This window comes from Passer montanus, unplaced genomic scaffold, assembly GCF_014805655.1.
Source record: "Passer montanus isolate IOZ18808 unplaced genomic scaffold, ASM1480565v1 scaffold108, whole genome shotgun sequence".
Lineage (NCBI taxonomy): Eukaryota > Metazoa > Chordata > Aves > Passeriformes > Passeridae > Passer > Passer montanus.
The window spans coordinates 1326439-1354284 of NW_024357392.1; the positions used below are offsets into that span (position 1 = coordinate 1326439).

The following is a 27846-nucleotide window of genomic DNA, read 5'->3' on the forward strand; positions in this document are numbered from 1 at the left end:
CAGTCACCCAGTGCCATCTGAGATGCCACTGGGTAGCCAAAACATCTGCAGACATGTTTTTGGCAATGGGAGGTTTTGCCCTTCAGTATGGGGAGCTGTGGCTGAACAGGACCCCCAGAGATGTCTCAGGGGGTGTTGGGTGCTTTCTTCAGGAGATTGAAGCATCTTTGATTCCCAAAGCAAAACCAGCTCTGTGGCAAAGGGCTGATGCTGGATGGTCGGTCCTTTGAGTTCTCCTTAGAACTGTTTGTATCTCTGGGTTTGACCCCGAGGACCAAAATCAATCCCCTGAAGCAAGTAATGGCTGGAATTCCCATCCTGGGGCACGTGTATTTGGCCCCAGGGAGGGCTGGATGGACGCTCCGAATTTTTGGGAAAGCCCACCAGATGGAGCTCGTGTTTGAGGGATCAAGCGCCAGCGAGGAGCTTGGAAAATAGGATATAGACCTGTTTTTTATTGGATTGTTTCAGTAACAGGGGTGAGTTGAGCAAGCCTGGCTTCCTAAGCTCTTGCTTGTAACAGGAAATGTTCAGTGCTAACGATGTGGAAAAAGGAAATGTTTTTGCAGCTAGAAGTGCTTGGAGCTTTCACTGATGTTTTAATTTTCTTGTCACTGTCTTCTTTTGCAGAACTGTTTTAGCACTCATTCCCTCAAATATATCTGTCCCTTAGTGTGCTTCTCATATTTAATTATAATAACTACACCCCTTAGTTCTAAATCCATGTAAAATCAGAGCAGTGGAAAACTTCCTTAGTGGTCTAAAAGGAAAAAAACCCAAACATTGGGGAGTGGAAAGGAAAAGTGTTCAGCCTTAAACTTAGTTACCTAAAAGACAGCTAATAAAACTTTGGAGTGTGGCAAGGAAAGCAGAATGAAGCAAGTCTCAGTCTGCAAAGGTGTAATCCACGAATTCAGAGGTCCAGCTACACATCATTGCTCTGCTAATTTTGGTGTGCACATCACCTCTCAGCCCTGCGCTTCAAAAGCTTTTAAAAACACATTTTTAGAAGCCCATTTGTTATTTGTGTACTCAAACTGCTCCAGCAGTACATCAGGGAGCAGTGTAAACACTCTGGCTGAGAGGACGTAGTGCTTACCTTCAGCATGGGTGGTGCAGGCACCGCGGCTTCGGCCCCCGCTCCGCACACAGCCCGAGGTGGCCATGAGTCACGTTCTGCATGGAAACCACAGCGAATGGATGCCACTGCTTTCACCTGCTGGCGGGACAGACAAGCCCTTGCAGCACACCTCTGTTCCCTGCCACCCAGCCAGTGGGGTCACCCTGGGGGTAAGGCGAAGTGAGTTAGATACGCTCGCTATCAGATTTATTTTAGGCTCCACCAACCAACCAAAAGATGCATTGTTCATACTGAACAGGCTTTAATTTCAGCCAGCACCAAGTAGGGCCTCCTGCCTCATGCCACACTTTGTGAGACCAAAACCAGTCAGATGAGCTTTTATTGTAAATCATATAGGATGAGCTTGCCTTCAGTAATGCCAGAACCATTCTGTATCTGGCCATCGCACTCTGTCACTGCCTGGAGCTCTCCTCCACTGTGTGCATGTGAGTGCCAGCACACAAAACATCCCTGCTAATTGCTGAGTGCTGCTTGGGTAGGAAAAAAGCAGCATATGTGCTTTAACAGAGCTGGATGTATGCTCTGAGTGCTGGCTGTAGTTCTGCAGTAGCCAGATGTGGCACCATGCTTAATTTAACCTCTCTTTGTGTTACAGGCTGTAGTGCAGACCTTGAAAATGGACAAAGCTGGAACCTGGGGCTCCCCAAAGGAGAGAGGTTTGTTCCCTCATTGCTCCCTGTCAGTAATGACAGGGAATCAAATCTTCGTGTTTCAAATCTGCTGTGTTTCAGGTTCTCCCAGTAATGGTATCACTGGTCAATGAGTGATAATTTCCTTTTTCTCTTTCTTTCTTTCTTAGTGTTTTCTGTCTATTCAATAAATTGCATATTCTGATTTCCTGGGAATCCTGGGTGCCACTGGTTAACCAGAAAGGGAGAAGTCTTGGTCTTGAATTGGGAGTGGAGGATGTCAAAGGCTGGTCCTCATTTGAGGGAGGAAGGAGAAGTTGAGGAGATTGATGCTGTGGGTCTCTCAGTAGCCTGGAAGGAATTAGGACATGACAGACATCCCTTGTCTCTCCTGAGTAAAGGTAAATCCTTCTCGATCAGTTGCCACCACATAAACCCAAAATCAGTTCTTCAAACCCATTCCAGTCTTATAGGTTTTGCTGTCTTTTGCATTTCACAGGCGACCACTTGTGGAGTCCTAAATTGGCCCTAAAAACTGCAATTGCTGATTTTGCACCAAGGATTTATGAGCAGCAGAATATCCTATTTGCCTACACATGTGCAAAGCTGAAGGTAAGGGCATGTGAAGCATTAAATACAAAGAAAAAAATTTTAAATATAGCATTTAGTTTCAAGTGCCATTTTTGAACAGCTGATTCTTGTTGCTCCATTGTGTGAGAGTGTAAATTGTGGTGGGAAAATAGTGACTTAAACCAACGCTTTGCAGTGACATGTCTGAAACAATTCTTCTTTGAAGACAGGAATATAACAAGAACTTGGGTCTGGGCTGTGTCTGTGGGAACACCTTCACACAAGAATTAAAGGGTGCGTGTTCTAGATCAAAGTAGCCTCTACTTCATAATAGCTTTAATTACCATACCAGTCATCTTTATTAAATTCATTTGTTTTAATTAAAAGAATAGATATTTGGCATCAGAGTTTACAGGATCTGTTGGGCACTTGAGATTAAATCAATGGTTTGTTAACAATTTTATCTGGAAAGCAGATTTGATTATTTAAATTATGCAAATTAACATCATTTTTCTTTCTCAGTGGAAATAATGCTTGGAGCATGAAAGCTCTGCTTGTCATTATTTTTCACATTCATGTTTTGGATTTTAGAGTGAAGTTGTTAATTTTCAAACTGGTTTATAATAATAATCAAATTTGGCTAAATAAAACAAGTGCTGTAGTAGTGCTTAACAGCAGGTGTTTTCCAATGGTGATATGGAAAAGCCAATGCTGGATTCTTGATTCAATTGGACCATATTTTGGATTTGTATGGAGCAGTAAGTCTTGTTAATCAGTTCATAAAATAACAGGATTTTAAAAAATGCACTGAAGGTGTAAAACAGCCAGTGCCAGGAGAGTTTCAAGAGTAGCTTAATAAATAAAATATAATTGGATAAAATGGGCAAGTAATGACTTGAAGGCAGCCCAAATGTGTAATTTCCTGGGGTCAGTGGCAAAGCACCAGCTTGCCCTGCAGCTGGGTGAAGTCTGGAGGTGCTGTACTAACAGGGCTGTGCTCTTGGGGTGCCTGTTTTGTCCTGGGGAAGCAGCACAAATGCTGGGTTCGGTCGCAAGCGGTGCGCCAACCACCACACGCACTTCTGATTTCCCTCAGGAGAGAGGAAGGAAAATGCCTCTTATTAGGAAAAGAAACCAGGGTTGGGGCAAGCAGGGAGCCAGCCACGAGTGCTGGGTACGGTGCTCCGTGCCTGGCTGTGCCCATGGAGCAGCAGCACACAGGGGGAAGGTGTTGGCTCTGCCCGGCCCCACAAGGCTGTCACCTCTGTCACGGGTCACTGCTTCAAGCAGCACCTACCTGCTCCCTTAAGGGCAGAAAAAAAAAACCCTTTTCCTCAGATGAAACCTGTAGGCAACATCAGTATTCCTACTGGAAGTAGGAGCATGATCTCCATGCTCACAGCATTCGGTTTTAGCTGGGTGCTGTTGCTGCTCAGGTTCCACCTGGCTGCTCATGTGTGGCTCCTCTGAGGAAGGCAGTGGCAGCTCCCAAGCCAGAGGCTTCCAAGATGCCTCTGGAGGCCCCTGCTGTCCTGCCCATCCCTCTTCTGGGAGAGTGAGCTCTGTGTGATGCTGCATAACTAAAACCCATCACAGCCTGGGTTATCAGGCAGCATCGATCGGTGAGGCTGGGTTAGCACCTCAGTTTATGATGTTAAAAAATAGCAATACCCTCTCCTAAGTAATAAATGCTAATCAATGGGCTACTGATAACAGATCTTCAGATCTGCACCACAATGAGAACCATATACTTGGGCAAAAAATTGTATATACACAAATTTAAGCACACACGCAAGCACTCCCAGTGTCATCTGTCTTCCATGCCAAATGCACGGCAGCGCCGGCTGCTAAAACTTGCAATGAATTATTTATATGATGAATTATCCTTCTTTCTCCCCTCCTAGAATATCCAATTGCCCGTTTCCATTTTTGTTTGGGAAAGATTTATTATTCAGGATTTTTTTCCACTGGATATCTTATTAAACATTTCCTGCTCTTTTTCTCCATCGTACATAACACGCATTTTGTTTCCTGGTAGAACCTATCCATCTGCTCTAACGGGGCCTCCCAGTGTGGGGAAACTGTGAGGAGTGCAGTTCTTACCCAGACAGTTTACACTCCTCCTTGGGATCCGATTAGAGATGTTCAAAATTTGGGATATTTTTTTGCTCACTGGAATCAAAGCTGTTTCAGCCCTCAAGGAAGCTATGCACGGCTGCAGACAGAGGTTAAGACTGCATGTGGATGAATAATTTGGTTATTCAGTTCCCTGGAAGCCTCTGAGAGGGTGGGAGGAGAAGGTGAGTGCCCAGAGAGAAGTCATTTAGAGGTTTGCTGCTCTTCTTCCCCTTTAGTTTCTCAGTTTTAGTCCAAAGACATAAGGAACAGCATTTTACACTTGAGGACTTCTTGCCTTGGGTGTTGTACGTGACTGTGCCTATTCCTGTAAATGATTGTGAATCATCTCTGGTTCCGAGGGGAAGTATTTCAATGCCAGTTTTCTGGGAGCCAGGATAGCAGCTGGGACTATCCCAGCTACCATTTAATGGATTTCAAAGGAATCACCTACACGAGAGAATTCTCTGTCTTTGGCTTTCGTGGCTTGGTTTCCGCTTAGGAGGCTGCCCCAGCACCTTCCAAACACTCCCGTAGTTTCCAGCATCTAAATCCCAAATCTGCTTCCTGTATCTGCAGTGAATGTTTTTGTACCTTATAAATTTTGGGAGAGCTGAATCTTGTTGGGGAAGTGCTCTGACTGTGCCTCTGGCTGGGAGTCTCGCTCTGTGCTGGGCTTTAAATCACTACGGAGATTTACAGCGGCGATAGAGGTGGAACTGCAGGCATCCAAAACAAGAGTTATCTGTGCAGAGGAGCTGGTGTGCACACACCCCTGCAAATAACATCCCAGGGACGTCACATTGCTTCCCCTGGAATCACAGACAGTGATACCTCCTAAGAACAATAGCACTAAAACTGTCCTTGGCTTCAAAATAATCTGTTTGCCTGCGTGTGAGGCACACGGTCTCCAGAGCTCTTTGGCTGGGTAGCAATATTTTACCTCTAATGACCTCAAACCCGAGCCAGCCATCTTTGCAGGCTCTACAAAACCCTGTTGTGCCATGAATTGCACCCGGAGGTAGCTGCTGCCTTCACCTGAGCACATCCTCCCTGCTGCTCCTGCACGTTCCGAAGGCTTGGGGGGAAGCTCGTCAGAATGCACCAGGTTTTCCTCACTAATTTTGGCTTTCTCATTTAGTCAGCTTCTCCCATTTTTGGATGATCGAATCTCTGCGTCTTCTGCGTGAGAAGAGGAGCACATGCAGTTTGCTGAGATTTTCTTATTGAGGTGTTGCAATTGGAAGCAAACGATCCTCTAGGAAGGGAAGAAGTCGGGATGCTGTGTATTACCAGGTATTTTTTGCTTCTCCTTAAACATGCATAAATTTATCCTAAACTTTGTCTTTCTCCATCCCCTAAACTCTTACCCTTAAAACCTATTTGAAAATTATTAATAAAGTTGTTAAACATGCAAAAATAGGGAAGTGAAAACAGAAAGATAACTGGATAGGGGCTCCCGTGGGGCTCTTTTTCTTAATCCTGGGTTTCTTTCGGTGAACTTATATTTTTGAGCAGACCCTTGGGCAGAATGCTGGCTGGCTGGACCCTGCTGTTCTGTGAGTTGACAGAGTGGGAGGTAAGTGGCACTAACTGATGGCAATTAGCAGGAGTCTGGACAGCTGCGTGTCCCTGAAGGCATGAGCTCTTGTGAGGGTTGTGTCTTCACAGAGTGGAGCTGTTTGTCACCCTACACTTCACCCTACAGAATATGACAATTTGCATCCCTCCACGGAGGCTTTGCTGTCAGATTTGCTCAGCTGTCTTGCAAGGGGAAAGAAAAAAAAAAAAAAGAGGGTTTATTTAATTTTTGCTCCCCAAATCTGTTGAAATAAAAGGGCAGGAATTATTAGCTTCTGGGAATTACCCATCAGCTGCTATCAGTAATAACTTGTTTAATGCTTATGTAGCACTTGACGTTTTTACGACTGATGTGCCAGAAAGGAAACAAAAAGAGATGGGTTTGTTTTTAAATGGCAAAGGATAGTTTTTGTCTTTTCATCGCAGCTCTCAGGTAATAGTAAGAAAATTGTCCCTCGGCCTCCAAACCTGAAAACTGCCTCTGACCCAAACGTGATGGGGGACAAGGTGAGAGGTTGAACATGTAGCTTCGAGACCCGTTTGCTCAGTCGCAGGAGGGTTTAGCAAATCCCATTTCTCACGCATCCTTGACGGTCTCTCCCGCCTCCATTGCTGTTGGGATGTTCCGCAGCGCTCCCGCAGCCCCTCAAGCAGCGACCGCGTGAAAGAGAGGAGCGGGAGCGCTCCGCATTCCCCCGTCCCGGCTCCGCTTTCGGGCAGGCTCCAGCCCCGCAAGATGGATGTTGCGTAGGCTCCGGCAGCGCGGCACAAAGCCGGGCGGCGCGGCGCTGCCCCTGCGCGGTCCTGCCGGGGCCGGCGGGCCGGGCCGGGCTACCGCTCCGCGCCCCCTCCGCCAAACTTTTGCCGGCGCTCGGCCGCCCCGCGGCTCCTCCCGGGAGGCGAAGCCGGAGCCGTGCCCTCGCCCCGGGCGGCGGCGGGTGCCCGGGGGGCTCCCGGCTTCTTTCCTCAGCTTTTTATTGTTTTTCCTCTTTTTTTTTTCTTTTTTTTTTTTTCTTCCCCGCGGGGAGGGGTGGGGAAGGGAAGGGGCTATAAAGCGCGAAGGGACGTGCGTGACACAGTCCCCGCCGCAGCCCGTCTCCACCGGAGCGGGGGGCTAGGTCACCACTCGCCCCCCTAAAAAAACCACCCAAGCCTCCCCCTAAAAAACCACCCACGCCTCCCCCGCCGCGGGAGGGACAGCACGGCACGGGACGGGACCGGACGCCGCAAGGTAAGGCACGGGGAGCGGGGCCGCCGCGCAGCCCCCTCCGATTGTCGCGGGGCGGGCGCGGTGCCCGAGCCGGCTGCGGGACGCTCGGCCGGGGCCGCGGCCGCCCCGGCGCCGTCCCTGCAGCCGCGGCCCCGCTCCGCCCTGGCTTTTGCGGGATGCTGCCGGGGTAACCTCGGCGCCCTCTCGAATGCCTCGAGGTTTGTTTTCTCCTACCCGGTTTTGCCCTCTTTGCCCGCGGCGGCCGTGTGCCCCGCAGCCCGTGCGGCTGCCGGGAAGCCCGGCTCGCCCTCCGGCGCTGCCGCGGAGCCGGCGTGTGCCAGGCAGGCAGCGGCTCCGGCTCTGCCAGCATCAGACGTGTTTCTCGGGGAAAAAAAAGTGGCTACCAAAAAAAAGCAGACAGAAAACTCCACGGTGGGATGTAAGCGCTGAGGTTTGCTACGTGCAGCCTTGGTTCTGTTTTTATTTCGACAGCGCAGAGACAATGGCTACAAAGCGCTGTTTAATCACTTGCAGATAGAACTTTTATGTATTTAAACCTTCGCAGTTAAAGGCTAGCGCAGATTTTTGAAAAGCTGTGATTCTCTGAGCATGTTTGTTCTGTATGAATTTAACACTCGACGTTAGCATGCCCTGGTTCCCCGGACGGGTTAGCCTGGTGCCAGGGATGACCGCTCTGGAAATCATCCTGGTCGACACCGACGTGGATTAGGCAGCCTCTAAGGCTGGTTTCAGACAGCGGGTCCTGAAGCTTGTAGCTTCCCTTGGATTATCCCCTCCCCACCAAAGGGGCTGGTTAGCAACTAGTTACAATGTTAATTAGAACAATTAAACAGTATCGCTGTTCTTGCGGCTCGACTGAGCTGCAGGAGGCGAGCTCAGAGGGGAGGCAAGGTCCCTGCCTTAAATTCCCGGCCCCCGTGTCCCAGCTGGCTGATTGTGAGCAGCCACAGATAGCAGGAGATGTTCAGTGGCACAAGCGTGGCACTGTCTCCACTGGAGCATCCCCCAGCCAGGCTGCTCTGGCAGCCCATCCAGCACTGAGGCTGGGCTCCCAGCCTCGATGCACCCATTTCACGCTTGGTCGAGACTGTGGAGTTGTGCCTGTAAAAGTGGAAGGGGCGAGAGCGATGAGAGGGTGAATTCCTCCCTGGGCGGTTGGCAGCCAGTGATTTATGGCATCGGTGACCCTGGGCAGGCGCTGCTGGCTTGGCCATAACCTGGTTTCCATAAAAACAGCGCTTGGGTGTTGGACACCATCAGCACCCTTGGCTGTGCCGTGAGGGAGCAGGGGGAAAAACTTTGTGTTTCTGCTCAGCCTACTTTGAAAATCGCTGAATCTGAACTATTTTAGGAATGGTATTTCGGATTGCTTCTTGTCAGGAATGCCTCATCCTCCCAGCTGCGCTCTCCTGCCTCATAGCGAAACGTGTACCTGCAGGAGAGCTGCCCAGGTCAGCTTTCTAGTGCCACTGCAGCTCTCTGAAGTACTCAGAGCAATGTCTAGAATTTAAAACTCACTGACATTTGAAGCAGAAGAGGGCTTTTTAAAACACTGAGAGATTTTTACCTTCTATTTTGACCATTAAGAACATGCTGAAATGTGCAGTAGTGCATCACGTGTGGGTACCGTGTGGGTGTATCAGGATCCTATGGCTGTGTTTGACCCTGTTGTGAGCACAGTGATACTTGTTCCTCATGGGCTTTCTGTGTCAGCAGATAATGAGCCATTCTTAATTTTGTGAGAGCTTTATAATCTGTCTGCAAAATTCCTCGTCACGTTTCCATCATGAGGACTGCGTGTGCATCCCATTCTCCTTGTCTCTGTGTGGCCCTGAACAGAAATCCCATTGATTTCTGTGCTGTGGAGGGTGGGCACCGCAGCGTATCATTGCATCCCTGCCAGTGAAGTGACAAAATATTCATGTCCCACTCCTGAGTGGGGACATGCTGGGCTCTGCCAGTGGCAGCCTGGTGCCAGCCACACCTGGCAGGGGTGGCACACGCGTGTGACGTGCTGCTGGCGTCATGGGCCAGCAGGCCACCTCGTGCCCCAGCCGCCCTGGGGAAGGTCAGCATTTGGTGGTGAGATGAGATGAGAGGGAATTTGAGCACTGTGTGGGATGCTGATCCCACCGAGATGACTGTGGGCCCCTTTATTTAATTGTGAGAAGTTTGTCAGCGAGGCGAGGCAGAGCTGTGTAGGATCGCCCCACGCGCCTGTGTTGTTGTGGGTGAGCACTTCGGAAACGCGGAGGAAAAGCTCTGAGGTTTCCCCAATGTTTATAAATACAATCTGGTGCAAACTGTCAAGCAAGCTGTTCAAAATCACGTCACGCCTTCGCTGCCTTCCCCGCTCAGCTTAAATGCCGGTGTTCATCTGCGGTCCCGGCACGCAGCTCCGGCCCATCTGCGGGGCTTTCCCAGCACCCTCGTCCTTCTCCTGCGAGCCAGGCTGGGGATGCAGCGCTGTGGGCAGGCTCGGTGCCCTGGCTCCGTGTGCAGCACCACCCGTGCGTTGGAGCCTGAGCATCCTTCAGCGCTCCGAGAGCTCGGGCTGCCCCAGAGCATCCCGGCTCACAAACCAGAAGCTGCGTGCAGGGGCAGAAATGGTGACTTCAAGTCCCCTTTGTCCTTCTTAGAAGGTTTGCCTACCTTAGATGCCCCCTGAAAATGAAGGGATAAACCCTTTCCTGAAAGCTCCATCCATGCAGTGGCCTTCTGCTCCATGCCATGCCCTCAGCAGGGCTGGATGGAGGCTGCTTGCTGGATGTTTCACTCTGAGGTGTCCTAGGGTCTTCTGCCTTAATATATATATTAAAGATGAGATGTTTATTAAACTCAGACCTTGCTTTTTCTCCTATAATTTATGTCCCGAGAGGCTGGCGATAAACAGTTTATTAAAAAGAAATCCTGATTTATTTCTGCAAATGGTTACATTTCAGGCTGGTACCAAATGGTTTTGTAGGAGACCACCTTTTATGTTTCCCATGGCAGTTGAAAGGATTGCTAGAAAAACAATCCAGAATCTAAGTAGGTTTGGATAAAGGCAAGCCAGGACTGTACGTCAGGGTATGTGGTGCTTTTAAGCAGCGAGGCGGTGGATTTTACCACGGAACATCTGGGCACTGGCTTCAGTTACAGCACAGATTTCAGTGGGATAACAAGTCCTGCTTGGCTTCGCGTTCATTTTGAAGTCACTAAACTTTATACGGATAATAAAACTGTAAGCCCATTACTTCACTGTTTGCAAGGGGCTGTTTCAGTCCCCCTTTGGGGTCTCGCATCTTTTTGGGGCTGGTTTTATTTCGCTGTGCTAAGTGGGTATTTATCTTCTCAGTGCCTGGCTCGCTTTCGCTGGAGGCAGCTTGGCTAATTTGCAGCGATGGCCACTCCGGGCGGGGCGGGCGGGTTTCCATTCCCCCCGCCGAACGCGCACGTTGTCCGCATTAGGGCAGCCTCGGGAAAGCTGCGCCTTTCCCCTTCCCGGCGCTCCAGGGGGCTGGGGTTGGGAACCCGGAGGGCGACAGAGCTGCTCGGGGCTACCAGCTCAGCCACTCGTGAGAGTTAAGGTAACGGGGGAGGGTTTGCTTTCTTCTTCTGTTTGGTTATAAAATGCAGATGAGAAGAGTAGAGGGGACTGAAGGAGGAAAGGGCCGCCTCTTTCATACAAGGAAACAAGTTTGCAAGCCCTTACAGAAGGGTGCACGTACTGCTGGGAATGCCCCAGCATCAGGGAGGATAACCCTAGGTAGTTTATATATCAAGGAATACGTGTTTGGAATGCAAGTTCCATGTGAGAGCGTGCAGACAGGCCATGAGACCAATGTTTAGGTTGGCCATGGAGCACCTGGTGTGACACTGAGTGCTGGTGAGCTCTGTATTTTGGTGTCACTGACTGTGTGGGCAGTAAACCAGAAGAAATCAGCAATTACATCCAAGGAAGGAGAACATCCCAAGTAAGACCAGTGAGAAGGGACTAAGTACTGCTTGAGCTCTGCTAACTCATGAGTGGAGCAGTCAGTGAGCAAGCATTGCATTGGGGAAAAGGCAGAATGCAGAAACTGCACTGTTTCACATCATGAGATGTATTCCTGTGGCAAAAATCCTCATTAGATCAAACACAGGGATAGTTTCTGCCTGGGAAGACGACTCAAGTAAGCTCATGGATGGATGGATGGATGGATGGATGGATGGATGGAGCTTTGAAGGCTGAGGAGATGTTATGTTTGAAGACTTTAACAAGATGTCATTAGGAGAGGAAGTATTTGCCCTTAGATTGGGAAACAAGTCAGGATGATAAATCATAACTCCAGGAGAGTGTGCTTAAAGCTGGAAATGCATTCAGATGGGAGAGAAAGAGAGCAAATATTAGAAAGAAGTTTGCTCTCTCAGAATTAATTTTCTCATTTGCTGCATGCACGGACACCCACTGAACAGGAGAAGGATAAATGTTAACACAGAGCTGTAACAGGAACCAGCTGAAAATCTCATGACTGTGTGGATGGCTTTGATTGCTCTGCAGGGAGCATGTCAGGCATGTGGGACACGTCAGAAACAGGCAGTGTGTCATGTCACCCCATGTGTGAGGGAGCTGATAGCCCAGCTTCACCAAAAACCTGATGGGGGGCATTTTACAGGGTGGGTTTTAAATGACACTGGAGTAACCAGCAACAGGAGTGGCCTGAGAAACCAGCCCCACTGCACAACTGCTTCACTGAACACAATCGTGCCCGAGTTACCAGAGGGGAGCAGCAGATCCTGCCCAGAGCATCTCGCCGTGGGCTCTGCCCTTGCACCCAGGCAGGTACTTTCAGCATTTCTTACCGATTTCTCAGGCTTGTTCAGGTTTGGCCTGAGCTGGGACTGCTCTGGCTTTGGGGTAATTAAACTCAGGGGTTAGAGGGATGTTTGTTGCTTGTGTGACAGCTGAGATAGGAAGCCGTGGGTACTTGCTGCTAGCACCTGGAAAACTGAAAAGCAAAAGGCAATAATTTATCTCTCCTACCTCATTGCCTGCTCCACGGGTCCGGATATGAGTGCCCCTCCAGTGTGACCCTCGCACGCTCCCAAGGTGACACAGCACCGAGGCCGACACTTCCCCTGTGATTTACAGGGGAAAAGCATTGTTTGCCTAATTGAGTCTCTTTCTTTTTTTTTTTTTTCCCTGTATTATTTGAGAAAGCACAATTTTGTTGAAACTTTATTAGGGGGTGAGAAAAATTGTGCTTTTCATCTTTCTCACCTTTAACATGCTCAGTACCAAGACAGAGCAGCGCCAGAGCAGCCGAGGTGCGCGGGATCGCAGGTTCCTCACACACATTTGCAGGGATGGTTGGACAGGGAAGATGTTTACACAAAGCAGCCAGAATATCTTGAAGAAGCGAGTGCTCCCTCTCTTTCTCTCTCTCTCTACTTTATTTAGGTGCAGCAGATTGACTGCTGATTTGATTTTAGTAAAAAAGTCTAAATGTGCCTCAGCATTCTGAAATCCAGAAACCTGATGGAAGTTTAGCAGTTTACAGATCAGGATTGTGATGGTGTGGGAAAGCCAAGTGTCTTGGAGCTGCCAGCTGGTCTCTGGATGCTAAGGAAAACATCAGTGTGCAGCATTAACAGTTTCTAGTCCCTTTTCCCTCCCTTCCTTTGGCTACTAAATCTGTGTTTAATTCCCTGGGGGTTTTCTCTCCTGGGTAAGAATTACTTACTTGAGTATGATTTGTGCGACTAATAGGATCTTATCCTTATTTGGGGAAGACCCTAGAGGCTCTTTCAAACTGATTTTTTCAGTAATGAGAAATAATGAATAAAAGTCTAATAGTCCTAGGGGGTATTAAAGTTACAATTTTGCAGGGAAGATTTAATATCAGTTGATTAAAACTTTTATAATCCTGTTATAGTACAATAGTCAGAAAAAAATAATAAGGGGAAAATAAGTAGGTTTTAAGACCCTCTCACATCATGTGAACAAGTCTAAATTTAATGTTTGAATTAAGCAGGTATTTTAAAGCAATAGTCTAAGACATTTCTTGCAAGTGTGTGATAGCAGGGTGGCAGGCTCATGGAAAGAAATGTGCCATGTTAATTTATGGAGCACATTCTAATTCCCACTCATCTAAGAAAAAGCAGTTGCAAGGTGTTTATGAGAAAATCCAGGCAATTAGGGCTCAAACTAGAAAATGCACAATTCATAGACCTCAGCACAGTGTGTTTCCAGTAGCCCAAAACACGCTCTGGCTCAGACTGTTGCTCACAGGGTACGTGAGCATCCCCACTGCTCTGTGGGGTCACTGTGGTCTGTTCACCCTGGCACTGGGCAGACCCCAGCTTGTGGCCCTTTTTGAAAGGTGTGGGAGCAAAGCGGGACCGGGGGGCATCGTCCCCATGGGCAGAGCCCCCCATGTGGCCAAGCCTCTGCCGAGATGCTTTGAGGGGACAAAGCACCAAGAAGCAGATACTGTTTTATGATTTTACAGCTTTTTGGGTTTAGCAATGATCAGCAGTGATGCTGGATTGATGTCCTTTAGCAGTAGCTTTCATCCAAGAATGTTGTAGCCATTTCCAGTCGCTGGCGGAGGGACACCCCCAGAAGGCAGCGCTGGATCCCACACCAGAGCTCTCACTGTGTCTTCCCCCTTTCTGAATGCAGGAACTCCTCCCTTCTTCTCCCTCCTTTCCTGCTCTGTCAGCCCGGGATGTATGGTTGCCATAAGAGGGCCGGAGGTTTTGGGGCTGTTTGGATGTTCGCTCACCCATGACAGCCCGGCCTCCCTGCCCGCATGGCTTCCCTCTGCTTTTGTTGGCAGCCAGCACATAAAGGGCTAACCTTTCCCCTGCCAGCCTGCACAAATAAACACTGGCCCAGCAGCAAAGTGGAGCTGAAACCAACCCTTGCAATAATCTGATTTTTCAGACCCCTTGCCACAGCTCTGCAGGTGACCCTGGCAGGTTTGAACCTCTCGCGCCACATCCCTTTGGAACACTCATCCCTTTTGCCCTTGGGAAGGACCTTCCAGCTTAGAAATGCACAAGTCCACTACTTAGAAAACAAAAAAAGTGCTGGAAGGAAGACTGAAGACTGTCAGCTCCCAAACGTGCTCCTGTCCTGCTTTGGTGTGATGGGCTGGGGGCTGGTGAGCTGTGGCCGGACTCGTGGGCTCTTCCAGCCTCTCCAGAAAGGTGAGCGTGTGTCAGCTCTGGCAATCTCCAAGGCTCTGCCTCACTGTCTCTCCATCACTTTGCCCTTTGGAGTCAAATCCTTGCTCTGTCACATGGCTTCTTAGCGCTGGAGGGGTTGAGTGATGCTGGGTGAGCAGCTGGGGAAAGTTTGGATTTTCTCTGGAAGCAGTGGGAAGTGTCAGGCACCATGGTGGGGACAGCAGGTAGCTATGCCGAGAAATTTGGAGCAGCTCATGCCCTCTATTAACAACTTTCACTAATGTATTGAGCTAATTTCACTCATTTTTTCTCTGGGAATCTGTGTCTTTTTTTAAAAAGCAGGATACTGGGGAAGTAAATACAAAATTTAGGCAGTGTGAGCTTTCCTGCTCCTTCTCATACTTACCCATGTGCAGTCTAAAAGTGAGCATGCAAAGGAGGGAATTTGCTGAGTGATGCCCAGGAGAAGTGCTGAGGTGCTCCCTGGGATGTGGTTCATCCAGGATGAGCCATCCTGTGTTCTCAGCCACTGCAGCCCCTCAGGAACCAGTGCTAAGAAATGGTGTGTGCTGCTTCCTGGGAATGGTGGGGATCCATGTGGGAGACAATATCCATGCTGGATCTTGGAGTCTTTGCTGCTGTAACCGTGGCTGAGATCTGCCAGGTCTAACACTGAGAGTTGCTCGTAGAAATATGTAAATATCAACAGCCTCAGCACTACATTTGATACTTTCCATTTTCAAACACTTGACAAATGTTTACATATTTTCAGCAGCCCTTTTCCAGCCAGGGAAAATGAGACACAGCATCTGTGGATTACTCTGATATGCAGCAAATCATTATGAGAGAGCACCTTAAGGGATCATTAAGGACTTGCAGGGCCTGAGGTTTCCTTTGCATACTTTTAAAGCTGAAGGCAGAAAACACTAAAACTGAATCCACTTTTAGACAGTAAGTGCAATCAGAAAGATTTGCATTCTGATGATAATTCAGGGATTGGAAGTTTTGAGGGATCAGCTATAAATACAGCATATATTACTGTGGTCACCAGTAATATGTAGTGGTCTGTACTCCCAAATAAAAGAAGTGGAAATGGCCTCAGGCTGTGTCAGAGGAGGTTTAGATTGGATATTAGAAAAAACTTCTTCATGGAAAGGGTTGTCAAAGATTGGAACAGGCTTTCTAGGGCAGTGGTGGAGTCAGCATCCCTGAAGGCATCTAAAATACGTGTACTTGTGGCACTTGGGGACATGGGTTAGCAGTGGCCTAGGCAGTGCTGGGTTAGCGACAGCACTCAATGGTCTTAGAGGGCTTTTCCACCCTAAACAATTCTCAAATGGGCCAAACTCTGAATTCAGTAGAAATACTCATCATTCCTTTGGGGTCAGCAGAGCTGCAGGACACCATTCTGGTGGCAGCACAGGGATGCAGTCTCTTCCCCAGGTATTGAAGACAAGCACTGTGCAGTGTTGTTGCTGCTGTTTTGCTCTGCTCTTCCAGCTTTCTGGAAAGCTGCTGCTGTTCCTCTGTGCCATGGCAGGTGAGAAACCCTCGGTGGCAATAAGGACGGTGTGGTAATATGGCAAAGGAGAATTCCTGAGTCACTGTTGTGGGAATACTGTGTGTGCAGAGTGGGGAAGTGAGTGGGAACAGCAATGCCCATGGGCTGGCTGTGGTTTGTAATCCTGTGTATGTGTGTGGTGGTGTTCCTGACGCTAAGGGAAACTGCATGTCTGGGGGAAGCTGTGGGAATCAGCCCCTCTGCACTTGACAGATTTTCCAAGCAATATCCCCTTAATAAATCACCAACCAAAGACTAGAAAGGGAGAAGTGCATAAGGAATTGCAGTGTGCTCGTGGCGCAGCTTTCCACAGAATGTGAGTGCTCAGGTTGTTGCTGGAGCTGCTGGAGCTTGGTTTCCCCCACTCCTGCTCTGGGACTTACTCTGGTGACCTGCCTGTCCCTGCCTGTCCCTGCCTCTCCCACAGCTCCCTGCCCTGTGCCAGCCCCTCGTGTTCTCCCCTTTAGCAAACACCTTGCTGGCCAGGAGCAGCTGCCATGCCAGCGGAATTCCCTAGGAATGGCTCAAGCAACACTAACTCCTTTGGTAGTTAATGAAGTTAATGACTCTGGGTTTGTGTTGCAGCACCTTTCCAAGCCTTCCTGCCCCGGTGGTTTAAGGATGCTACAGCATAACCCAGACCCTGGTTCTGTTCCTGCTCTATATCATTCCCTGACATTTCATCCCTGTCCCTGGAGGATTTTGGCGAGGGTGCTCACTCATAATGTCATCCTGAAATATTCCAGAGGAACAGTGGGAAGCTCTGTAGCAAATACCAACACGCTGGTGTTGGTTGTAATTTGTAATTGTTCGTGTGTTCCTCCCTGCTAATCCCCTTGCTGAAATTCATTACAGAGAGAGAGCAACCTACACCCGGAGAGCTGTGCTGAAGGCGGAATGACTTGGCCAAGGAAAGTAGCTATTGTTTTATGATTAAAGGAAAGGATTATATTGGGATTTCCTTGAACAAGGAAAGTCTCTGCCCTACTTTTATTGCTTGTAACAAGGGGATAATAATTACTTTCCATTATAAAACACTGCCAGCGCTTGCGCTGAAAGATTTGTGGTAGAGCTGCGTGGCATTCAGGGCTGGTTATCTGAAATGGCCTGGAGTTGTGCAAACTGAGATTTCTCTGCCTTATTTCTCCTACTGGGGCTCAACCCCTGCTGAGACTGTGGAAAAAATTCCTCTACTCTGAGTTGGGTCAGACTCTCCGAGCGTGACACATTTTCCTCTGGAGGAGCTGGTACCAGTCGCCTATCCCATGACGCCTGCCCTCTCCAGGAGTGACATCCAGCCACCTGGAGGTTTTGCAGGGACAGCAGCGGGGATCCAGCCGGTGCTGGAGTGGCCACGGGAGGTAACATCTGTCCTGGGGGGAGGGCTGCCAGCTGGCTGCTGCCCCGTGCTCCAGCACATCCCTGCTTCCCGTGCCGCTGCCACCCCTTTGCAAGGAGAGGCAGGGAACAAACTGAGCATTGTAACAGGGGCCGCTGGGGATGCGCTGTTTGTTTGGGTTTGACACTCGGCGCTGGGTCTCGTGGGCAGAGGTGGCTGTGAGAGAGAGAAGCGCTGGTATGTGGTCTCTGATTGAGAAAAGGAAAACTATGAGGCATTTCCTTGAGTGTCCCAAATGGCATCTCCTGGCTCAGCTGGTTTTTGAAGTGTCCAGCTGCCACCAGCTCCAGGGTGACGATTTTGATGTGATCAGGGTTGAATCTGTTTCCACTAAAAGTGGAAAAATAAATAAGTCTCAGCTTAGAAACAAAATAGTCCATGTAAAATTTGATTTTTTTGATACCATATCTCCCTGAGTATGTTTGCTTTTCAACAAGTCTAATTTGAGACAGCTCTGCATTTTCTAATGGTGCCCCTTTGGAGTTCACCTCTCCCCCAAGCTGTAGCTCACTGCCACTGTTGTCCATTAAGGTTTGGAAGAAATCTTATTTCTTCAAACCTTCCTGTTTTTACATGGTTGTATTTTTTCCCTGTAATGCTACAGTGATTTGCTTGCCTAAAACAATAATTTTCCCAGCAAAGGAAAATTGTGGGTTGAGTTGGAATTGCAAGAGGCGCTTGGTTAATCCACAGATTATTGACACGGTGGACCCTCCATGCTTCAAAGGCACCATTATAGTCCATCATGTCCCTGCATACTTAGGGAGCTTTAATCCATGGATTACAGGTCCCTGAGAGCTCCTGCCCTCCCGGTTACAGCTGGTCCTGCCAACAGGAGCTGCCATGTCAAACTGGCTGTAGCACTACACAAAAAATTGGTCTTTAAAATCAAAGGAGACAGTGATACACCCTTGCATCCCTATTAGGGCTGCATTCCTTGTCCCGAGCCCCTGAAGAGGTCCCACAGCCCTGCCCATGCTTTTTCCCAGGCACCAGGTAGGACCAGACAACAAGTTTTCAAAAGCATTGCTTTAAAAAAAAAAAGGAACCACAAAAAAGCCCGAACGAAAAGCATACCAAGAGTTTTCCACATCCTTTAGGGAATAGTCAGCATTAAACAGCAGGCCTTCACTTTTCCTCTCTGGTCTCCCCCTAAACAAACAAACTGAGCAGCTCCCAGTAAATGCTTAAATTGCAAAGGGGTTATTTTTCCTTGTTTGCACATTAAAAATAACTAATTGTATTACAATCCAAATTTGTAAGTGCTTTTAAAGTCCTCTGTCGCTCAGGTGATAACTGTGTGTGCTGAGGTGCATGTATTTGTGGCATATATCTCTGGAAATGGAGTGTATAATGGCAAATCTCACAGCCTCTTTACTTGCAGCATTCCTATAATAAGTCAAAGAAGTCACACAGTGCCCTTTTATTTCCAAAGCTGGACTTAAATCACGTCAATAAATCTGCAGACTTATTATGAGATGCAGCACGGGTAATGTAAACAGAAAAAAGCCCCACCCCCAGCAGACCAGAGTTTAAAAATAGGATGTAAGGAGGAAAAAAAGTTAACCATCCATACAATAAAAAGAGAAGAAATTCAACACAAGAGCACTGTGTCAAGCAGTGCCTTGAAATTATCCTCACTAAATTACAGTGGGGCTCTTCCCACTCTCTGTAATTTATGTGAGGGTTTGGTTATTCCAGATGCATTTGCTCCAGGTAAACCCTGATGGTTTTTGTTTTGGTATTGGCAGTCCTTCACAGGTCTGGGTGACCTGCACACAGCTGAGGAGTAAAGCAAATTATTTCCACAGATCAAGGAAGATGACTGTGAACAGGTACCAGTTGCCTGTGGTGAATCCAGTACTTTGCTCCCTTTTTCCGCAGCATAGGTGTGTTTGGTGAGATTGAGCCTTCCTGTGAGTGTCTCTGTGAAATAAATGCACAGTGAAGCCCAAACGGGAGGACACAACTGCTCGGATCCCCAAGAGCTGAACAAAATGGATTCTTGGCTTGCTGGGTGGGGTTTCTGTGGTGGGATGGAGGCAGGGAGTGTCTGATCCCTTACAGAGTATACCCTGCATAGCCGCGTTTCAGTGCTGGAAAAAAAGGTCAGCTAGAAAATACCTTAGGCCTGAGTGGGGAAATAAAAAATGGGGTGACTTCATTTGTCCCCAAGGCCACCTGCTTATGGCTTGGGCTGAGGATGTGCCCACCCTGCTCAGCCTGTGGGAAAACCCCATGAGGTGCTGCCACAGCTCCAGCTGATTTGTCCCTCAACTCAGAACCTGAGCCAGCTGTAAATCCCATTAACCTCTCCATTTCTGGTCGTAATTGCAGTTTATCTGGAGGTTTGCAGGTGGAGTTTGTTACCTAGAGGTCTCAAAGGCAGGAGAGAGGAGCCCCTGTGTAGGGCTTTTGTAGGTGGGGTTTTGGAAAGCTTGGGTAAGGAGATTATTAAAAAGCTAGGAATTAATTATAATTGTCATAAAACCCACAATCTGACTTAATGATTATTTTCATGTATGTGCTTATAACTCAAGCTTATAAAGTGCCATTTATAAAATTATTTTTTTTTACTTTGTGAAAGAAGGAAAATGCCCCAAGCCTCTGGCAAGGTGGTAAATTTTGAAATGTTTGAAATCATGTATCTCCCTCTCCAATGTACAGCACGTATTTTTCATCTGTTGATCTTTTTAGGTAAATACAGCTGGGTTCATTAAGCAAACATCTCCTGAGGTGTGGCTCTTGCTACTGCAGTGTTTGTGCAGCCTGGGAGCTGCTCACCTGGGGACGGCACTGCCACATTCCAGGTGCAAATCCAAGGAAACCCTGGCCACCTGCCCTGGCATCCCTCGGCCTGCTCAGGTTGTGTCCTGGTGCCTGGCAGGCAAAACCGAGTGGCCTTTTTCCCTGGGAGCAGCCCTCGGAGGAGATGGGACCCTCCCTGCAGATGCTCCATGCCCAGTCTGACTCCCCAGGTCAGTCAGCCAGCAGGACTTTTCCCTCTGGCTTTAAGGCTCAGTTGAGACAGAGTTTGGGGAAGAAGTGAAAGGTAAAGACGGGCCATTAGAGGGCACTTTTGCAATCCTGGAGAAGGAAAACGGTGCTTATTATTTCACTTAGGACTGTTTATTTTGGCACTCTCTTAAATTCAGTGATAAACAGCAGGAAAATCCCTCCAGTCAGCAGGAATATATCAATAAAATATTGACTCAGAATTTAAAAGAAAAGAAAACAAGACAAACTTGTGGAAAACGGAATACAAGACATTTAAGGAGACAGCACAACCTAGAGAACAAAAAAATCACACAAATATATTTCATGTAATTTGTGTGGCTTAGTGCAGTGCTTAGGCCTCAGCTTGTACCTGGCTTCTAAAAACGAATCCAAGGCAAGGAATTTTTTTGAGGGGGGGAATTTCTGAGGGCTGGGTGGCAGAGCACGAATTCACAAGCTCACATCTAGCAACTGCATTTTCTGAGGGACTCTGTCAAAGTCACTGGTGAGCTTGCCCAGAAACAAACATGGGATGAATAAATGGACTTTTTGCTTTGCTCTTGATGTTTTGCATGAGTAAACTACAGAGGGTTTAGTTTGAAACCCTGCCAAATTATAATGAGTGCGCTGCAAACACTAAAATCTGTTTATTAACTGGTGTGAAAGGGTGGTGTAACACTGACAGCACAGCTTCCCAAAACTGTGAGCAAGGGTTTGGATGCCTCTTTGCTGTTGTCCCACTTTTCGAAGTGTTGTGCATGAAAATTGGCCCCATTTTAAGCCTCTGAGGTTAGATATGTGAAAATGAAAGCACTCAAAACTCTATTAATTTGTCAAAGAACAGAGATTATGAAAGTTTCCTTTTTCAGTAACAGCTGACAACTTTGCAAGGTATTTCATGTGTGGGACGGGCAGGGATATAGAACTAAATTTAATGTGTCTTTTTGGAGTTATTTTTAAGCCGAAATGCTTTTACAATTAGATAAAGACATTGGAGACAAATCTGTACCTTGTCACTGCTCTGTGGCTGTTAAGGGGGGCAGAAACACTGTTTATGGGAGTTTTTAAAGTGCATTAGCTAGTGAAATTATTTAAGAAGTGAAGCTTAGCCTATAATCAAAATGGTTTATTTTAGTAGAGGTTACATTGCACTGGAACTGACTATGGGAATACACAGGATTGCAGTTTCAGGGGGTTCATGTGGAGGACGCTGTCTGCAGAAAGCCTCAGAGTTTCTTACCTAACCAAATAATCTGCTGTAACTGTTGTGATTAAGTTGGAAGGAATTTCATCCCTGTTGGCCAACAATAATACTTGAAAAATCAATAAACAGCGTGTTAGAGCACACGAAACTCATCGTGCTTTGTGTGAGAGGAGCTTTCTGCTGGCTTGGGTGACTCAAGCCAGCAAGTATTTTGACTTATGATCTTTGCTCCTAAAGGTCAAATGTCTTTAACTTCGCTGGTAAGTATCAACACTTCAGTCTGAATTTGAGGAACTATATCGGCTGTCATCAAAAGCTAACTCAGGACCTGTTTGGGATAAATTTTGACAAAGGCTGGGAAAGCTAAATCAGGATTTACCTGTAGGTAGCAATTGCATGTGCTGGGTAAAGCCCTGGACTCCTTTCTCTTCTGCAGGGCAGAGCGCTGCAGTAACCTGTCATTAAACTACCCCAAGTGATAACAGAGCACACCATTTGAGACATAAAATTGCATCCTGTGCGGGTACACATCACTCCTGGCTCATACTGCTGAGTTTGGCATGTGTTTTCCCTGTCCCATCACCAATTTCAACGGGAAAAGAGAAAGATGAAGGAACTGAGCTGCACAGCAGGAGTTGGAGAAAACAGTAGAGAGGGAGAAGGGAATGAGCTGATATCAGGGGAGAGCAGAGAGGAGGGATGAGTGGGGGGGACCTGCATGTTGGTGGAAGGAATGATTCAATATCAGAGGCAGAGGAAGCAAAATGAAGGTGAAAATAGCCATCCACAGCCTTGCTGGTGTCAGAAGCCCTGCTGTGCAGCATGTGGGTGGCTGTGTTTAGCTGTCCTGAGAGCAGAACAGGCAGAAGGGGAGCTGGAGGCAGCAGGGAGAGGGATTTAGGAAAAGCAGTTTTAGTATGGCTTGGAGTACAGTGTGCCACTTCTCAAGGAGCTTTGTGTTTGCTACTTTTACATAAAATATTAGGGGTGGGGCGAAAAAGAACTATCTCAGTGACAAATTTGATCTTAAAGGTAAAAAGAAGAGTTTGCTACAAAATAGTAGTTGCTTCACAGTGCAGTACCCAGAGCAGTGCATGACTGCACACTCAGCCAAGGGATGAGATAAAACTGCTTCTACCAACTCAGCTTTTTACCACCTTTCTTCCCAAAATCAGTGCTAACACACTTTAGGTAATGGCCTAAACATTTTTTCCCCCTTCTCCAAATGAAAAAAATGGTTATCATTTAATAATTTAAACTTGATATCCTTGAACTAGAAATGGGCTGTTTCCCCTTTCCCCCTGCCCCCATCCCAGAGCCATTATATATGAGATCATTTACTGAACTGAAAGGAGATTTCCAGCCTGTCCCACTGTATATGTTAGGGTAGTCATTTCTGACCTAGATATAGACATAATAATAAAAGGCTGAGATTATGAATTATTATGCCTAATTTGTAAAGGATTCTCTGCTTTTGTGTTTTGCAATTCCCATCAGGCTTTAGGATTAAGCCCTGCTGAATTGCATGTTAATACCAATGTGCTTTGAATATGTGTGGGTTTGTATCACATGTTTTCCTAATTCGCTATTTTTGTCAAGAACAGTTTCACTGGAAATATTTACTTTCCAGAGGATTGTTGGAAGCCCAACCAAAGTCTCCTAGGGGAAGCATAGCCCATGTACCCTCCATCTGCTCTGTGCTCACTGGAGCTCCCAAGGTCAGAGAGCTCTGTTTTTTGCTGTGGCAAAACATCAAAGTGTAACTCACCAAAGCGTGTGGAAGGCTTTTGCTGTTTGGTAGCGATTCCAATTTGAAACCAGTGCCTGGGCTTGCTTCGGTCACTGTTCAGGATGGGGAAATCTGGGTGACACCCTTTATCCAAGTGCTGTGACAGTGCGAGCTCGGTCCTTACAGAGAGTTTCCCTGGTGTTGGTGTGGCAGTGAAGGTGCCTGCAAAAGACAAAGTGCCATGAGGTTGTTGTAGGTGTGCCCACGTTCCAGCACGGATGAGCTGCACGTGGTGCCCCTGCTGAGGTGGGACTCCCTGTCGTTGCTGCAGGATGCTCCTGCTGCGCTGCCCGCTGCCGCTCCTCCTGCTGCTGCTGCTGCCGCTCGACTCCAGGCCCCAGAAGCTGCCCACCAGGGATGAGGAGCTCTTCCAGATGCAGATCCGGGACAAGGCGTTCTTCCACGACTCGTCAGTCATCCCCGACGGAGCCGAAATCAGCAGCTACCTCTTCCGAGACACCCCCAAAAGGTATTTCTCTCTGGCCCCAGCGAGGAAGCTGAACTTTGAAGACAGTAGCTCTGTTTGCTGGGTGCTTTGAGATAAAAACTGGATCCCAACCAGAAAAATATAAATGCCGGTGTTCTGTTTGGTCTAGTAAATATGTGAGCCTCCAGCGCAATGTGGCCTCCCCCCAGCTGAGGTTCTGTCCAATTTATTTGATTTCTGGGATAAGCCCAGAGCTCCCCCAGACTGCAGAATTTCCCTGAAGTGGAGCTGCTAACCATGTCTGGAGGCAATGGGAGCAGGAAGGAAATTACAAACTACAGGCTTGACCCACCCACACTTGTCCCTCTTCATTTTTCCCTAAATGTGCTTTAAGAAGCAGCATTAGGCAGCTTGGTCTGAAATCCCTACTTCCCAAACTCCACCCTGTGGGTCAGAAAATACTGAGGGTTAGACTGGGGAAGAACCTGTGGCTCTGGAGAGTTTAGGGAAGAGCTGCATTGCCTCACATCACACACCTCCTCCAGCCTTCATTGGTAAGGAACATTTCGCAATAGGTGATGCGTGCTGCCTGGAGGGATGTGGCCAGGCAGTTGGGTGTGTGTATCTCCATGTGCTTTCCTGGATACAATGTAAAATGTGTGTCCTGCTTGAAAGAGCATGTCCCGAAGTCCAAGGAGAGATCAGTTTCCTTCATTTATATTTCTGTGATTATTTGTAGTAGTATAGGGGTAGTATAGGGGTAGAAAGTAAAGCTGCTGGCAGGAGGCCAGAAACCCCTCTGCTCTGCCTTGACACAGAAATGTGAGCCCTGCTCCTTAGCTCTGGCCCACCAGCCTTTCCATACTCCCTCTGCCTGCTGGTAACACTTTTGGCTCTGTGGCCCCTCCAAGACCATCCTGGATTGAGGATCGAGTCAATCCCTGTCAGCTGGCTGCCATCAGTGAGTTCCTGACATGTGGGTCTGTTAACCTCCCTCTAGGTATTTCTTCGTGGTTGAAGAGGACAACACTCCCTTAGCAGTGACAGTGACACCGTGTGATGCCCCTCTGGAGTGGAAACTGAGTGTGCAGGAGCTCCCAGAGGAAGCCAGTGGGGAAGGATCAGGTAACAAACCACCAGCAACTTCCCTTGTCCCTTTCCCTACTTTTCTCCTGGATTTAAGGTTCCTCAAACCCTGGGTCTCACAGCAGGCCTGTCTTTATGATCTCCTGCTGTTTTGGTCTTCCAGGGCAGGAGACTGAGAACAGGCAGCAACATGAAATGGGAAAGGGCTACAAAGAAGTAAAAGCGGGGGTTACAGCTACAGGGGTCTGGATGCTGCCAGAGCAAACTGTGTTTGCCCAGAGTGATTCAGTTTGAGGGGGCTTTGCTGTGAGGTGTTTACACAAGATAAAACTGGAGAGACAGGGCTGGCATTGCAGCAGGACTGAGCCCACCCCTCGTGTGGGCTCATCTCCAGACACGGAGTTGGGTAGCTGCCGCTCAGGAGAGAAAAGGGCTGCCAGAGCCTCGACACAAGTGCTGAACTGTCCCACACACCACCTGGTATGGCAGACACACCTCTGGTCCCCACTGTGTTTAGGAACAAAATTGTAGTGTGCCTCAGATGGCCAAAGCCAAGGGTCCACATCCAGGAACAGGCAGGTGAGTGAGTTTCCCCCAGGGAAAAGTGCATGGCAACTCCAAGTGGGATGCCTGACACTCCAGTGGAAGGTGTTAGCTACCATTCATGAGACTCCACTAATGCTGGTCAGGTGGAATTTCTTTTGTTTAACCTGAGTGCCAAACCAATCTTCCTCTCTGATTTGACAGAAGCATTGATCAATTACATTTTACTCAGGAGACAAAACCTCCCTTTTCCATCTTACTTTTGTATTTTATGTAGTAAAACGTGCCTTTCAGAGTTCTGTTTTTTCACATTTGCAGAGAATGTCTGTACAAATGCTTTCTTTTGCGTGTATTCCAGGAGACCCAGAGCCCCTTGAGCAACAGAAACAGCAGATTACCAACGAGGAAGGCACGGAGCTCTTCTCCTACAAAGGCAACGATGTGGAGTACTTCGTGTCCTCTAGTTCCCCCTCTGGGCTGTACCAGCTGGATCTGCTGTCGACAGAGAAAGACACCCATTTTAAAGTGTATGCAACCACGACTCCAGAGTCGGACCAGCCTTATCCTGAGTTACCTTACGATCCCAGAATCGATGTCACCTCTCTGGGACGTACCACGGTGACGCTGGCATGGAAACCGAGCCCTACGGCCTCTTTGCTGAGACAGCCCATCCAGTACTGCATAGTCATAAACAAGGAGCACAACTTCAAAAGCCTCTGTGCTGTCGAAGCCAAGCTCAGCTCTGACGACGCCTTCATGATGGCTCCAAAGCCAGGTCTGGATTTCAGCCCCTTTGACTTTGCCCATTTTGGCTTCCCTGCAGACAGCAACTCTGGCAAAGAACGTGGTTTCCTAAAATCCTCCAAGTTTGGGCGGCAAACATCCCCAAAGCCAAGAGTTGACCTGCATAGAGTTTGTGTGGGGAACAAGAACATCTTCACCGTGTCTGACCTGAAGCCAGACACGCAGTACTACTTTGACATGTTTGCAGTGAACACCAACACCAACATGAGCACTGCCTATGTCGGCACCTTTGCCAGGACCAAGGAGGAGGCGAAGCAGAAAACAGTTGAGCTGAAGGACGGCAAAGTTACAGATGTGTTCATCAAAAGAAAGGGAGCCAAATTTCTACGTTTTGCCCCTGTTTCATCTCACCAAAAAGTCACCTTTTCCATTCATTCCTGCCTGGATGCTGTTCAGATTCAAGTTAGGAGGGATGGAAAGCTCCTCTTGTCTCAAAGTGTGGAGGGCGTGCGGCAGTTCCAGCTCCGGGGGAAAGCAAAAGCTAAATACCTTATTAGGCTGAAGGGCAGCAAGAAAGGCGCTTCCATGCTGAAGATCCTGGCTACAACCAGGCCTAACAAGCAGTCATTCCCTTCCCTTCCCGAAGACACGCGGATCAAAGCCTTTGACAAGCTCCGCACGTGTTCCTCGGTCACCGTGGCGTGGCTGGGCACACAGGAGAGGAACAAATTCTGCATCTACAAGAGGGAAGTGGATGACAATTACAATGAAGAGCAGAAGAAAAGAGAGCAGAACCAGTGCTTGGGTCCAGACACGAGGAAGAAGTCGGAAAAGGTTCTGTGTAAATACTTCCACAGCCAGAACATCCAGAAAGCAGTGACCACAGAGACAATCAGAGGCCTGCAGCCTGGCAAGTCCTACCTGCTGGATGTTTACGTGATAGGGCACGGCGGGCACTCGGTGAAATACCAGAGCAAACTGGTGAAAACAAGGAAGTTCTGTTAGTGCCCCTGGACGGAGGAACACGGGGAACTCCAGACTGAGCATTATCCTGCTTCCGAGTATACGGATTGACTACTTGCACAGCTGAGAAGTTGTGACCTGTATTTGTACGTGTAGAAAAGATATCAACTTGTATATTTATGTTTACATAAGTCATTGTCTGGAGGAACTGAGGCTGGTGCTGTCTGGTAGAAGCTGGCAGCGGTGTTATCATGTGTCCAGTGATCCACATGTGATGCTCAGTAGATGTCCAAGGTAGCAGAAAACCTCGGAGGAACTGGCACGCCTTTGCTTCCATATTGCATGAACTGCTTCTAAATTATTTTATACTTTAAGAGGCTGAGATACATCATTTGTTCACCTTGTTACTCACACACACAACTCACAGACATATGCCCTTTCTCTCAGTGTAGATGGTAGGGTTTCTGTAAATTATTTTATAGAGTCTTGTTTTAAATGTTTATGTTTCTATGATTGTAAACTATTAAAATCTCCCCCCAATAAAATACAGATTTAAACTAAGTATTAACTGGGCTGCACATAAAGCAGTTTCATTGCTAATGTAAATTCTTACCTAGCTGATTTTCATGTTTAAATACTGTATGTATTTCATGTACAAAGTTGCCATAACGTTATATTCCTGTACATAAAATTAAAAAATATTAGATTATA

At 47.9% G+C, this 27846-nt stretch overlaps 1 protein-coding gene across 2 annotated transcripts; it reads left to right on the forward strand.

Annotated features, from left to right (window-relative positions):
- The first annotated feature begins 5517 nt into the window (after positions 1–5517).
- On the forward strand, positions 5518–27846 carry NDNF (neuron derived neurotrophic factor). 2 transcript variants are annotated; one of them, XM_039723097.1, is made up of 4 exons: positions 5518–5751; positions 23644–23841; positions 24800–24924; positions 25787–27846. In XM_039723097.1, the coding sequence occupies exons 1-4, from the start codon at positions 5735–5737 to the stop codon at positions 27175–27177; spliced, it is 1731 nt and encodes a 576-aa protein (XP_039579031.1). In that variant the 5' UTR covers positions 5518–5734; the 3' UTR covers positions 27178–27846. The 2 variants fall into 2 exon arrangements, with proteins under 2 accessions (XP_039579031.1, XP_039579039.1); XM_039723105.1 differs by lacking the exon at positions 5518–5751 and adding an exon at positions 6877–7267.